Source organism: Schistocerca cancellata, chromosome 12 (genome assembly GCF_023864275.1).
Source record: "Schistocerca cancellata isolate TAMUIC-IGC-003103 chromosome 12, iqSchCanc2.1, whole genome shotgun sequence".
Classification (NCBI taxonomy): Eukaryota; Metazoa; Arthropoda; class Insecta; order Orthoptera; family Acrididae; genus Schistocerca; species Schistocerca cancellata.
In genome coordinates this window covers 7,901,434-7,916,610 of record NC_064637.1, presented here as the reverse complement: position 1 = coordinate 7,916,610, position 15,177 = coordinate 7,901,434, and the positions used below count along the sequence as shown (strand labels likewise).

Genomic DNA, 15,177 nt, shown 5'->3' with positions numbered 1-15,177 from the left:
GTCACAGTTATTGCGATATTTGCACACAAGTAAGGCACTTTGTGAAATGCGAAAAAGCTTGCAACGAAAAATAGGGGTCGCTACAATTTTGCATTTGGTGATTATTACATAATATTTTACTGCATATGAAATTTAGTTAACATATTGAAATTTTCGTTAGATTCGGGTGGAGGTCTCCGTCAGTCATCAGTCTCGAGAAAATTGATCCGATTTAGCACACTGATTTGCAGTCACACGTGCCAGTGGTAAAGCCAGTGAAATATCCACAAAATTCCCCATATTTCGTAAATGGTTTGAGATGCTGAAATTAGATTTTGGCAAATTGAAGGAGGAGATTATTTTGCCGTACGGTTATTATGTGTAACTTCATTATGTACTGTGTTATTTGACTAACTACAGATGAAAGAATATAACTTTTAAGGGCCATCGATAGCTGGTGAAGTGAGAAATGGTACGGGCTTTAGAACAGCGTAAGTGAAGGCATTATACGTTTATTTTTGGACCGAGGATGTGCTTTATCATAAGCTATTTACCTTACTTTCCCTCAGTTCCTCACTTAATAAACCACCAATTCTGCACCTGCACAACGTGTTAGTGAGGTGAGACTGTGTAAACTCCACTGTGTTTTGGAAAAAGAAGCAAAGTTTAACACGGCAACAAGAGCTAATGTGTAGGTTTTACTCAAATTCGCCATTTGTGACATTTCTCTGAAAGTTACAGATCGTTAACAAGCTAGGCGAAAATAAATTGCTACGTTTTTGGCAGAATTCTTTTTAGATACTAATCAAAGTAGAGGCGACAGAACTTTTTGTGTGGTCACCACGCAAGTATGGGCACGGAGGTGCTCCAGTTAATATTTACAAGAATGTCAGTGTACGCTTCAGTTTAGATTGCACATTTAGAGAAGGCCGACTGCTTCACGGCTACAGGTCTGTGCCACTCGTGTGTTCTCTGCGTTAGGGCTTCGTACGAACCCTAACACGGTAATCCTGGGAACGTGGCAGAGAGTCTGTCACGTGTATCTGGAAAGGCAGACCTTAGTGATGTAGATATTCTGAAGGGATACAAATCCCTTTAGAATTTAGTGGAAGAGCTAATTGCAGCAGGAAATGTGGACACTGTCAAATTTCTGCAGAAAGAGAAACTAGAGAGCCCACTATCTATCACCGTTGCGCTGAAGACAGTGTGGCTTCCGTGTAGCGTTGTAGATTCAGGGCGGCCATTTTCACTGTATAGTGACTTTTGTGTTCCACGCCCCTATCTGTAAAAACAGAACTTTTGTCTGTCCAACTGTCAAGAACTCTTTTTCTCCGGAATGGGTAAATGTGTCAAGTTGAAATATATGTCACACATTAAGGTCTACAGTCTCTTGGCAACGTAAAAATTTTAAGCTTCTAAGTCAATTCAGTCAGAAGATATGTCATACTGTTTGATACTCGGAAACTCATTCGTCAAAATCAATAGGGTACTTCCCGTTGACTTCGAATTGTGAAATTTGCAAAGATACACAGTTTCACATTGCATGTAAAGGAAAAAATGCAAAAAAATTGTTAATTTGTAGTTACTTCACTCAAAAAATGTTTTTTATAATTTTGTATCTGTCTGTCCTCTGTTAAGACCTGTTTTTCTCTGAAGCAGTTTTGTGTTAGCTTCAAATTTTTGTCACTAAGGTCTACGGTTCCTTGGCTGTGTAATAACTTAAATCGGTGCAATCAAAAAGTTTTGCCATTTTGCCACGTATTTTGATTCTCACATACTTACACATCAAAACCTATAGGGCACTTCCCTTTGATGTAGATTTGTGAAGTTTGGCTTGAAGGAAGGTTTCACAGTACAAGTTAAGTAAAAAAAAATGATATGGTTATAATAGAAGGACACATTCCACGTAGGAAAAATATAAGTTAGACAGTAACTATAACATGTAATAAATATCTTTCTGCCATTGTAACATAAACTGCATTCACCATCCATCAGAAACATAATAGACGAACATTACTGCACGCAAATATAAAATGTAAGTTGTAATCATATTTTAGCATGTAAATAAAAAATATTTTATTAACTCTTTTATATCTATGTACATAAACTCTTCACTTCTTTTTGTATTTCCAGACTAATCTACTGTAGAGATTTTGATACAGTCTGGGAATTCCTGGGACCGATATCTTGCCAGTATCTGTATCGAAAATTGTTGAGATTCTAGAGATGATAATTAAGTTTGCACATAATCCTGAATGCAGGAGTTCTATGCGCCAGGTTTTCTTTTTCTTTCTTTCTTTTTATTACTTAGCAATTTAATTGGTTTAATGTAAATGTTTCTTTCTCTGTCCAGTAATTCAAATAAAAGTGATGGGTATTGTAGTATTGAAATAAGAGATAACTGGCATGAAAAATACTCTGTCTGAAAATAACATAAAAATTGGACATAAAGAGATGATTTTTCCATGAAGTTAGTTTCTACTCCTAAAAAAATTGCTAGTGTTGGATATAGTCTTTCTGTCAAGTAACAAGCACCTCTCAATTTTGTGACTGCAGTCGCCATCAGCATAAGTCTGGGAGTTGAGGTAGACGAATGTAGAAACTACCTGCACTGTTTCTCCTTCTCCATGTCATGAAGTGATAAGTGTAGTTTCCATAATTTTCATTTTCTTGACATTCAGCATGAGACCAGTTTTTGCACTTTTTCTTCCACCTTCAGAAAGAGGATCTTTTGCTCGCATTCTGCCATCATTATGGTATCATCTGAATATCTGAAGTATATATATTTCGTATGCGTATTACAAACAATTTACAATAAATTCACACATTATAGAGTAATTTGTCCTCTAGAGAATTTACAATATTACAATGCTAATTTATAAAATAAAATACTTGGAAATAATAAAGTATTATGGAGTCTTTGCTTCATATTTCATTCTTCCAGAAGTCCCCGTATGTCCTCGCTATTTCGCTGCACGCCGTCAGGTCTCGGGCCGTGCACACTCTCGGCTAGTTTACTAGCGGACATTTAAGCAGGTGGTTTGTGGTCTGGATGTTCCCACACGGACACAAAGCACTTTCACTAATTCCCCACTTGTACAGATTTTTATTACATCTGCCCATTACCAAACGCAGCCTGTTCGGGGTTTTCCATCTCTCCCAATCGAGTTCCGCACCTGGTGGCAGCACTTCCTCAGAATTGTGGGCAGATTCTTGTTGTTCGTGCCACAGTCTTTTTCTAGAAGTTTTTGGTGGATCTGTGAGTGGTTTAGGTGAGTGGAGAAAACTACTTGATGGCTCTGAGCACTATGGGACTTAACATCTGTGGTCATCAGTCCCCTAGAACTTAGAACTACTTAAACCTAACTAACATAAGGACATCACACACATCCGTGCCCACGGCAGGATTTGAACCTGCAACCGTGGCAGTCGCGCAGTTCCGGACCGAGTGCCTAGAACCGCGAGACCACTGCGACCGGCAAAAACTACTCGACTTGAGGCGTTTTGGTACCATTCGGTAGCCACATAGCGGATGACGTTGATCTCAAACCTGTTTTGTTTGTTCAATTCTGCTTTGCATTGAACGTCAGACATTTGGTTTAGCAATTCCAGATAAGCAGTACAGGTGTTCTACTCTTGTTGGCTTAAGACATCCAGTAATATGTCTACACATGTGGTTCAGGACAGTGTCCGGTTTGTTCGTGTGGCATGACCGCTCCCAGACAGGACTTGCAAACTCAGCAGCAGAGTAACAGAGTGCGATTGCGGTGGTGCGTAAAAGTTTTGGATTAGCTCCCCATTTTGATGCCGTTAGCTTGCCAAGTAAGTTATTCCGTGATCGGACTTTTGCCCTGCTCTTCTCAATGTGCTGCTTGAATGACAGTGTCCTATGAAGAGTAACTCCCAAGTACACTGGGAAAGGGCAGTGGGTTAATCTTGTGTCGTTCCACCAAACGGTCAGTTCTCGCTTCGCCTCTCTGTTGTTAAGATGGAATAGGCAAGTCTGGGTCCTACTTGGATTGGGTTTCACCTGATTTTTATTGTAATAGTTGGTGAGACTTTCCAGGTTCTCAGCTAGTATTTCCTCAATATCCTGACTGAACTGCTAATGCCCTATCATCAACATAAGTGAAAGATCTTGACCGGGGACTAATAGGCTGGTCATTTGTATAAATATTGAATAACATGCGGCCAAGAACACTGCCCTGAGGAAGCCCATTTTTTCGTAGTTGCCATCTGCTCGTGTTACCCTGGAACTCGACAAAATATCTTCTGTTAAATAGAACCGATTTGAGTACAGCAGTGAGTTGAGGACTTGTTGTTGGTTTTTTGCACTTTCGCAATGAGGTTGACGGTATTGTACGATGCCATCAAATCTATAAACACCACCCCTGTAGCTAGTGTTTTCTCAAAGCGATCTTCAGTATACTGGGGTAGGCTGAGAGCTTGACTGGTACAAGATTTGCCAGGCTGAAATCCTGCTTGCTCTTTTATTAGGATGCCCTCGATCAGCTCTTTGAATCTGTTTAGTATCAGTCTTTCAACAGTTTGTAAGTTGTACACAACAGAGAGATCGGACAATAACTCTTAGGATCTTCCGGGTCCTTACCAGGCTTAAGAATTGCAATTATTTTTGCCTGGCTCCAGATTTTAGGGATTCGTACAGTTGCCCAACAGCAGTTCATAAACTCCGATAGCCACAATTCAGAGCGAACACCGAAATGTATCAGCTGTTCATTTTTAATATCATTTATGCCTGCAGCCTTCCCAATCTTTAAACTTATTGCTATGTTCAGTTCTGATAATGTAAATGTGTGATCAAGTGTTTCATTATTTTCTTCTTGGGAAGCATTTAGTATTCTCGTATGCCCTTTCTTCAGTCTGTGTTCCGCTTTACCGTTTTTCAGTAACTGGGAGGCTGTTTGGTCTGCTGTAATGCCAACAGAGCCTGGTGTACCTGCAGATATACCACCTAGCTTTTTGAGGAGTCTCCAGGCTTTCCGACTACTGTGGGTGACGTTAATGCTTTCTACAGTGTGTTGCCACTTCTGTCTTCTAGTTTCAATCATTGTTGTTACGACTTCTTCACCGCGCGGGATTAGCCGAGCGGTCTGAGGCGCTGCAGCCGTGGACTGTGCGGCTGGTCCCAGCGGAGGTTTGAGTCCTCCCTCAGGCGTGCGTGTGTGTGTGTGTGTGTGTGTGTGTGTGTGTGTGTGTGTGTGTGTGTGTGTGTGTTTGTCCATAGGATAATTTAAAGGTTAAGTTGTGTGTAAGATTAGGGACTGATGATCTTAGCAGTTAAGTCCCATCACTGTAGTTTTCTGGTAGAGGTTGAAGAAATGAAAGTTTTTTGTCCACTCCTTTCGAGAAAGCTTCCCAGTTAGTTTTTGGAAATAAAAACTGTTTCGAACGGGAAACTGTTGGTTGTATCACTGGGTTGATTTTGCAGAGTACTGGCCGGTGCTGTGACTTTGAGGTGGGATTCAATACGAGCTTTTGGCTTACGTTCGGAAGAGTATTGTTAGAGAAACATAGATCTGGATTACAGCCTCTTTTCCGTCTGCTGCTGTTGAATGACGGAGGTTGACAAAGACTATTTCTACGCTATTCTGTCCATTAGTTCTGCCTTCTGTGATTTTGAGATCATTCTTGACGAAAATTGCACTTCTGTATAGGTTATGAGGAATGTCTTTGATTAGCTGCAGGCCAGGTATTTTTGGCCTTGTGGAGTTTGACCCTCTGTGCATTTCCTGGAGGCACATAACATCGCACCTGTAATCCCTGCACATATTTGAAATAAGGTCTTGTTTTGCATGTGACAGCCCTTCTGTGTTGAATGAGATAATTGTCAGTGTTGGCTCTGAAAGGAGCTTTTTGTGATCTCTCGTTTTCCGCTCTCTCACGAGGTTTGTAGTCGCTAGGTAGAAAGATTAGCCGGCAAAACGCCGTTGCCCAGGGGACGCCCAAGTCGGTATTTCTCACTCTTCGTGGAGGCTCTTTCTTCGTCCCCCAATATCTGAAGTTATTTGTATTTACCCTAGCCTTATTAATTCCGGTTTCTTCTTCATCCAATGTGGCAGAGCATATAATATGCTCTGAATACAAATCGAATAAATAAGTAGAAGAAATATTTCTATAACAGTATGTCCAGAAACCGATACCTTGCCCAAAGATTCTTGCATGCAATTTCAATTATTACTTCCACGGATTTGAGTTTGTCTACTGCAATATATACGCTACTGTGTTTCCCATAAGCCCATCTTTTTGATATTGCGTTGGCCCGGTGTAATGTTAAGCTCTCTCTATACAGCTTAAGCGTTTTCGTGGACTTACTTGTTGAATGCTGGTTCTGCTTCCTTGCAGCGCTGATGTCTTCTGCTAGCACCGGACGCTTCTCTGAGGATTTCATTGCTAGGAAGGAGAAGTTTTCACTCTCTCGCTCTCTCGTCTTATTTAAAAAATACGCTACTCTTGGAATATTATTCAATGCACCAAAACATATTTATTTCCACATTGTCCAAAAAAAAAGAAAAACAACTAAACTTTATGACGTAAGCCCACACATTACTGAGCACCCAGAATCAGTTAATTACACATTATTGAACACAATTAACACATAAGCTTTTATCGTGGCTGACTATCCACGTCCAGTGCACGTACTCTCGACAGCAGTTCAAAGTCTAATAAGCAGTCACTATCTCGAGCCACTCCATTTGTTTTTCAACAATACAAAGCTACATTACTCTTTGCCGCCGGCCACGGATCTTCCGGTCCGTATTTGCTTATACTTGGCAGGTCGCGCTGAACACTTACCAGTGCCGACGAATTATCTCCCTTCCAGTTTTGCCTGCACAAACAATAAATGGGTGCAGTATCCCGTGCTCATCCTTACGCCCTGCTTTAAAATAACGATTCAAAACGGGTGGAACACAAGTGTCTCCAGACTTTCATAAAATTCTGGGGATACTACAACATGCACTTATATTTACCCCCAAAATATCACTCCTGGCAATTTTGTTTCTTAGTCTGCTTTCTATATGTAGTTTTGTACAAGCTCTGCTGTCTTTTAGGACAACTTTTGTACCTCTGCTATATTTCTCTTTGCATTTTGCCCCTACACACCAGGCTTTCAGTGTTTGTGTCAGTTTTAGTTGGCTGTATTTGAATTACAGCTAGAAAACTGCTTAATTTATTTGCTAGGTACTCATTGCCTATGCTCGTGCTCAAATTTTTATTTAAATTCAATCCTGAAAACTTGACAGCAGCTATTTCTTCTATGTCTCGGATGGTTTTCACCTTGCCTACTTTTTCATTGCTGATCGATTGAACTACACCAATTGAGTTTTAAATATGTCTCAATTCCACTCATTCGTATGAAATAAACACTCTTGAGCTACTGTGAATACTGTTAACTCACTCAGAAATTTTCCAGGGTTTTAATTTTCAGGTAAGACAGAAGTGTGACTTTTTAACAAAACTGATGGGAATCTGATAGTTATTGGTATGAGGTGTGTGAGAAAAGTACGGAGACTGTTTTTTTTTTATATACCAAAGTATTTTTTTTTTTTTCCAAACATTATTATAGTCCCCTTCATAGAAGTTCCCTTCGGCAGCCGTATACCGGCAGAGTAGTTGTTCCCAGTCGTGGTAGCAGTGCTGAAAGGCTTCAACTGTTACGGCCTTTAACGTGTCAGTTATGTTCGATTGAATGTGTTACAGAATTCCAAAATGACGTCCTTTCATGACATTTTTCAATTTTGGGAAAAGAAAACAGTCACAAAAACTCAGATCAGGTGTATAGGGAGGGCTGCTGAAACAACAGAAATGCCTTTTGAGGTCAAAAATTCTGTGATGGAAGTGGCTATGTGGCATGGGGCGTTGTGATGTCTGCAATGTGTGGTCTCACTCGATTAACCCTTTTCCTGAAGCTTTTGATGACATTTTCGTAATACACTTGATTAACAGTTTGTCCGGGAGCAATCAAAAAGCAAAAAGACAATGTTTTGACTTCTGATATGCTCATTTGAGATTTTTTTCGATCGTGTGGATGTCTCAGTGTGCCATTCCCCAGTTTGCTTCTGTGTCTCAGGATTGTACTAAAAAACCACACAACTAAACCATTCACGGTCATTAGCAATCCTCTCAAGGAGATCAACGTACACATTTCTTCGATTTTCCGACTCAGTTGTGAGGTTTTTCGCCACCAGTTTGACACAAACCATTCGCGTGTCCAAAACATCGGTCAAAATTTGATGTACGGCGAAAGGGGAAGTGTTTAATAGGTCATCCATTATCCTTATCAGTAAACATCAGTCTGATCTCACAAGAGCGTGCACACTTTCGACGTTTTGATCAGTTTTTCCAGTTGAAGGTCTCCCTGAGCAAGGTTCACCTTCATTGCATCTCGGCCTTCCAAAAATGTTTTGTGCCAGCAGAAAACTTGTGGTCTTGTTGAGGAATATCCCCCATAGATCAGTTTCAACTTTTCACATGTAACACTCACAGGTTCTGCAAGATTAACACAAAACGTGACGGTATAACGTTGCTCTAAATTCCGCTGTTCCAATTTTGTAACACAGAACAAAAACACAACATTGCTAACGGTACTGTCAAAATTCACGTGATAGCTGTACGGAGCTGAAACTGGGACAGAGTATCTGGAAGGGGCGAACACATTGGTCTGCATGACTGCAACGACACAGCTTTGCCAGATTGCTTGTGGTGTTGTCAGTCTGCTGTTCTCAACCATCTTGCATAATATTCAACAGTGTAGGAAAAGACAGACTGCTACTTACTGTAAAGAAGACACGTCAAGTTGCAGACAGACACAATTGAGACACTCGTATAAAGCATTTGGTCGCAGCCTTCATCAGCGAAAGACACACACACACACACACACACACACACACACACACACACACACACACACCATTCGTACGTACAAGGAAGCACGTGGCATGCACACACGACGGCCGACTCCAGCATCCGGCCCTAGATGCTGGAGTTGGCGGTCATTTGTGCGTGAGGTGTGCTGTCTTGTGTGTGTGAATGATGTGTGTGTCTCTTTTTCTGATGAAGACTGCGGCCAAAAGCTGTATGGAACTGTCTTTTGATAGTGCCTGTCTGCAAGTTGACGTGTCTTCATTACAGTAAGTAGCCACCTATCTTCTTCTACATTGTTGATATTCCAATCTGGAGTTTCCATTGTTTATACAGGGTGTTACAAACAGGTACGGCCAAACTTTCAGGAAACATTCCTCACATACAAATAAAGTAAAGATGTTATGTGGACATGTGTCCGGAAACGCTTAATTTCCATGTTAGACCTCATTTTAGTTTCGTCAGTATGTACTGTATTTCCTCGATTCACCGCCAGTTGGCCCAATTGAAGGAAGGTAATGTCAACTTCGGTGCTTGTGTTGACATGCGACTCATTGCTCTACAGTACTAGCATCAAGCACATCAGTACGTAGCATCGACAGGTTAGTGTTCATCACGAACGTGGTTTTGCAGTCAATGTTTACAAATGCAGAGTTGGCAGATGCCCATTTGATGTACGGATTAGCACGGGGTAATGGCCGTGGCGCGTTACGTTTGTGTCGAGACAGATTTCCAGTTCGAAGGTGTCCCGACAGGAAGACGTTCGAAGCAATTGATCAGCGTCTTAGGGAGCACAGAACATTCCAGCCTATGACTCGCGACTGGGGAAGACCTAGAACGACGAAGACACCTGCAATGGACGAGGCAATTCTTCGTGCAGTTGACGATAACCATAATGTCAGCGTCAGAGAAGTTACTGCTGTACAAGGTAACGTTGACCACGTCACTGTATGGAGAGTGCTACGGGAGAACCAGTTGTTTCCGTACCGTGTACAGCGTGTGCAGGCACTATCAGCAGCTGACTGGCCTCCACGGGTACACTTCTGCGAATGGTTCATCCGACAATGTGTTAATCCTCATTTCAGTGCAAATGTTCTCTTTACGGATGAGGCTTCATTCCAACGTGATCAAATTGTAAATTTTCACAATCGACATGTGTGGGCCGACGAGAATCCGCACGCAGTTCTGCAATCACATCATCGACACAGATTTTCTGTGAGCATTTGGGCAGGCATTGTTCGTGATGTCTCGATTGGGCCCCATGTTCTTCCATCTAAGCTCAATGGAGCACGTTATCATGATTTCATACGGGATACTCTACCTGTGCTGCTAGAACATGTGACTTTACAAGTACGACACAACATGTGGTTCGTGCACGATGGAGCTCCTGCACATTTCAGTCGAAGTGTTCGTACGCTTCTCAACAACAGATTCGGTGACCGATGGATTGGTAGAGACGGACCAATTCCGTGGCCTCCACGCTCTCCTGACCTCAACCCTCTTGACTTTCATTTATGGGGGCATTTGAAAGCTCTTGTCTACGCAACCCTGGTAACAAATGTAGAGACTCTTCGTGCTCGTATTGTGGACAGCTGTGATACAATACACCATTCTCCAGGGCTGCATCAGGGATTCCATGTGACAGAGGGTGGATGCATGTATCCTCGCTAACGTAGGAGATTTTGAACGTTTCCTGTAACAAAGTGTTTGAAGTCACGCTGGTACGTTCTGTTGCTGTGTGTTTCCATTCCATGATTAATGTAATTTGAAGAGAAGTAATAAAATGAGCTCTAACATGGATAGTAAGCGTTTCTGGACACATGTCCACATAACATATTTTCTTTCTTTGTGTGTGAGGAATGTTTCCTGAAAGTTTGGCCGTACCTTTTTGTAACACCCTGTATAACATTAATATGGAACAGAGGTAGGCGTGGTGCTAATGTGGAGCCTTGTGGGGCACCCTTAGAAATTTGACATTTAATGTGTAGAATTAAAAAGTGCTAGAAAGAATAAGTGAGTAAATGAGGATACTGAAATGTCATCTGAAGACTAGTCACATTTGTGAGGTGTGGGCTAGTTTGTGGGGTGATAGTCTACTAGCCGCTGGGAGGAGTATCGGCAGCTGGGGAGTGAGATTTTAGGGCCAGAGGAAGGAGAAAGGTCAGAAGGTGCAAAGTGGATGATGGAGAAACCTAAGTGCAGCCGTATTTGTTGTGATTAAAAGAATAATATGGCTTAAGTGGGGCACCATCTCAGTCAAAAGACTTGTCCCAGACCTAAATTACATTGTTCCATTTTGTTTTTAACTTATCTCTTTATTGATGTAAGCATAATATGTTCTGTTGCAGTATCCACGGGACTGAAACAATGTACATAACATATGACCAAATAAACAGTTTAAGAGAAGAGTGCTACAAAATGCTTGAAGAAACATATGGTGTAAATTTAAGAATGTTAAATTTAACTCGGATAAAGTGCAAAGACTTGTCAGTGTCGGTCAAAGGCCACGTAAAGTTTTCGAGAGAGTTTGCCAAATTGTTGCTGACTTTTGTACACGATATAGGATACATGCAAGAGAGTGGCATTACAGGTCAGAGGTAGAAAATAATGCTAATTTTTATTTCTCTGTGATACATATTAGTGTAGTTTACAAGATAGGAAACAGGTATTACTGGAAAGTTTCCGCTGAATATTAAGTTACGTAATCTGAAGTTTCTTGCTGTGTGGCTTGTCTTGTACCCTAGATTATAAGTTATTTTAAATAACAACAAAAGATGAATGAACGTTTATTCGTTCGTATATAGTTATTTGCCCCATTATGGATAATTACCTTACTGTTTAGCTTGCATGTCTTTTTCCAGATAAATAAATACTTTCTTCTTTCTTTGATACAGGGAAGCTAGATCAAAGCAAAAGACACAGAGGAGAAGAGAAGTAACAGACATTCAGGCAGGCACTGGAGGAAGAATTGCAGCATTCTGCTGCAGTGAACGTCGGCATTTCTTTTTGTATGGATCATTTTCTCTACACTGTATTTCGTAGTAACATAACAGTGTGATAAAAGGATGGACTTTTCATTAAATTTGTGAATTTGACCTCCGTGGCATGATTCCTTTCAACCATTACCTGCACATACCTGTGAACTCTTTGCAGCAGATTGCCGGTAGGAAAGCCGAGCAGAAACATACAGTATTGCAACTCGCAGCAGGCTGCATACAATGTATACAATGTAACTATTCCAAGAATAGGGAAAAGGTCTTAATTTTGAATGAAAATTGGAAATATTGGCAAAACTTCGGTATGTTCTGGACCTTGATAATGTACACTTTCATTGCCAAGCCCGTGCTAATCTTAACACGGTCATACACGAACCCTTTCATTCAAGTTAGCAAGTTTATGGTAATGTATTTAAAGTTTATCGGTGTTTGACGCACTCAATTTGTTAGTCACCGATCTGCTCAATATGCCACGTGGAATTACTGTCTTTTCTCATACACAAAATTACTTAAAAAATCTGTACTTTCTAAAAACACACCAGAATAAATATGCCTTCACTTCGAAACACTTTTGAAGCACGTAGCACAACTAAAACCGGCAAATTGTAACTTCCTTCAGAGCTCCTACTACACACTACGGTACCATCGAAAGGATAGGCTCCGACTAGTCAGACTGCTGTAAGCATTCTTTATCTCCGAGAGAAAAGACGCGCGAAGAATCATATGTTCCAATTTGGCAGTTTTCTTTGAGACCAATACAAAAACATTATTCTCCCGCGTAGTCCACACTTTTCACCACTAAGCAATCGACAAACAACACCCTTTCGAACTATACTTTTTCCCGAAATAAATAATTAACATTCTGATATTTTGTTTATACTTCTCATTATTAACTATTTTCATTTGCACTCGAATTAGCTTTACTTTTACCATAAACTTGCTTAACATATTAAGATACAAAATTACCCATCGTCTCCATTCGCACTGTCTGAAAAATTTCTGACACTAGTTCGTACAGTATTTATCAGTAGAACAGTGATCCACATATTTACTTTAGACCACATGCACGCATCATTCACACTACTAAAAGCATATGGTATACAAAACTGTACAAACATAAATAAACAAAAAGGCCTTCAAGAAATAAACAGAACAATTCACAAAAACATTCTCTTGACCTGTTTCTTGAATGTGTCTGTGCACTACTGTCCTCTAGCAGATAAAAATTAGAACTACGTACTCAGACATTCTGTCACCGTGCACGCACGAGTCATTCTCCTAAACACGGGCTCTAGAAAGGAGCGTGCAAGTGCTCTACTGACCGAGCTATCTGAGCACAGCTTTACTTCCACGAGTACCTTGTCTCCTTATGTTCCAGACTTCACAGAAGTTTTCTGCAAACCACGTCGGAGTGGCATTCGTTGAAGAAAATATATAACTTTGTAAGGCAGGAAATGGACGAGTGACTGCCAGAAGTAATGCTGTGAGGGTGGGTCTCGAGGCTTGCTCAGATAGCTCGGTCCGTAGAGCACTCGCATACAAAAGGAGGTGGTTCCAGGTTCGAGTCCTGATATGGTACGCACTTCTAATCTGCAAGGAAGTTTCAAGTCAGCCTGCACTCCGTTACAGAATGAAATTGCATTTCGGGAATAACTAAATGTTATCTAATCTACCTCGGTGTAGTACTTACTGGACCGAGGGTTGATCCCATTTTTTTAATAACCTACTTTTTCTTTTGCCTTTGCCCCACATCTGCACAGGGTCGGCATAGTTATTAAGGGATTTGGCATTATTAATTTGATGGATTGCCGAATGCCTTTCTTCTCACGACCCCAGCACCCCACGGGATGCCCAATAAGCTTTTTTCGTGACTTCGTTATATATTTTTGTATTGGTAAAACGTCATTACAGTTACCTTCTCACTATTACAAAAATGTGCACAAGCAGTCTTTACAAAATACCTGCTTCTCATCTGACAACTGGCCCATATTGACTGTCAGCTGCAGATGTATAATTCCGTGTTATTAGTCTTAGTCACATTTACAGCTGTTAATTTTCAAAGAGTTATCAATTTCTTGTGGTATTTGTGTTTCTTTGCATCAGGAGGTGACTGCATGAACAGCAAGCTGGCTGATTTGTCATCTTTCTCAAACGATTTCAAGGAAGCTATCAGCGAAAAACATCTGACTCTCACACATCTTATACGTTAATTTGTCAGCTTTATGATGAACTACGTACCATTTCATTAATGCTCGTTGTTATTGTGATATTAGATAAACTTGTGCAAGAAATTCTTAAAGTTTGCAGTGAAAAATAAGGTCCGCTATGAATTTGCATTTCATGCATGTTACTTCATTTATTGCTTCGTATGAAATGAAATGTAGAAAACATACTGAATTATTCTTTAAACTTGAAGGGATCTGTCTGCAGTCTCAAGAAAATGGAATGTTTGTAAACCACTCCATCGTGAAAGCAACCACCAGTGAAACAGTCAGAAAGAAACAGTCGTAACTCCCACATATCTCATAAACCGTTTGAGGTATCGAAATAAGATTTTGTCAAATGATAACACACAAAGAGCAGAGTATTCTGCCATATGAATAATATGCGAAACTTTCATATCCGCCGTGATAATCGAGCAACTACAGATTTATTTCAGTGCAAGAATGTAATTTTTAAGGACCGTCGATAACTGGTGAAACGAGAATTGCTGTGGGATTTGTGACAAAATAAATGAAGAAGTTATGTGTTTGTTTTATTGTGAGAATGGGCTGTTTCATGAACCGTTGACCTGACTTGCCCTCAGTAAGTAGTTAAATAACAGTATTAGAATGTTAATGAGATGGATATTTGTGAACTACACTGTGTTTTGATAAAAGAAACAGATTTTAACATGGCAACAAGAGAAGTTACGTACTACTCAAAACTCGTCATTGTCCTTTGTGCCGGCCGGAGTGGCCATGCGGTTCTAGGCACTGCATTTTGGAACCGCGCGACCGCTACTCGAGACCTGTCCTGTGGTGTAACATTTCCAATGGCTTCTTCTTTCAGCATTGTAACTTCACTGAGTGTATTCTCAGTCGGATTTAAATTAGTGTGATACGGACAAAGGCTGATTAAACTATGTCCTTTAGTGTCTGCTGGTTTGTCGACCTGGTACCGTGGGGTTTTTGGCTTGTACAGCATTTCAAGTTCCATTAACTTCGCCTTATACGTGCTTCGTTCAACTTTATCCAGTGGAACATTTCTTTGAACCTAGAACCAACTATCCGCTTTCATTCACGTCATCGTTGTAGCTTTATCCATCACAAGAGTAGTATGG

The 15,177-nt window shown here is 40.7% G+C and overlaps 1 protein-coding gene across 6 annotated transcripts in view; it reads left to right on the top strand.

Moving 5' to 3' along the window:
* Positions 1–11,954, top strand: part of LOC126109831 (uncharacterized) — a 200,212-nt gene extending 188,258 nt beyond the window's left edge. For all 6 annotated transcript variants that reach the window (XM_049914889.1, XM_049914887.1, XM_049914890.1 and 3 more), the window contains 2 exons: positions 11,208–11,449; positions 11,754–11,954. In XM_049914889.1, the coding sequence (XP_049770846.1) occupies positions 11,208–11,449; positions 11,754–11,797 (286 nt within the window). In that variant the 3' untranslated portion in view covers positions 11,798–11,954. The remainder of the gene's footprint in view (positions 1–11,207; positions 11,450–11,753) is intronic.
* Positions 11,955–15,177: the final 3,223 nt, after the last annotated feature.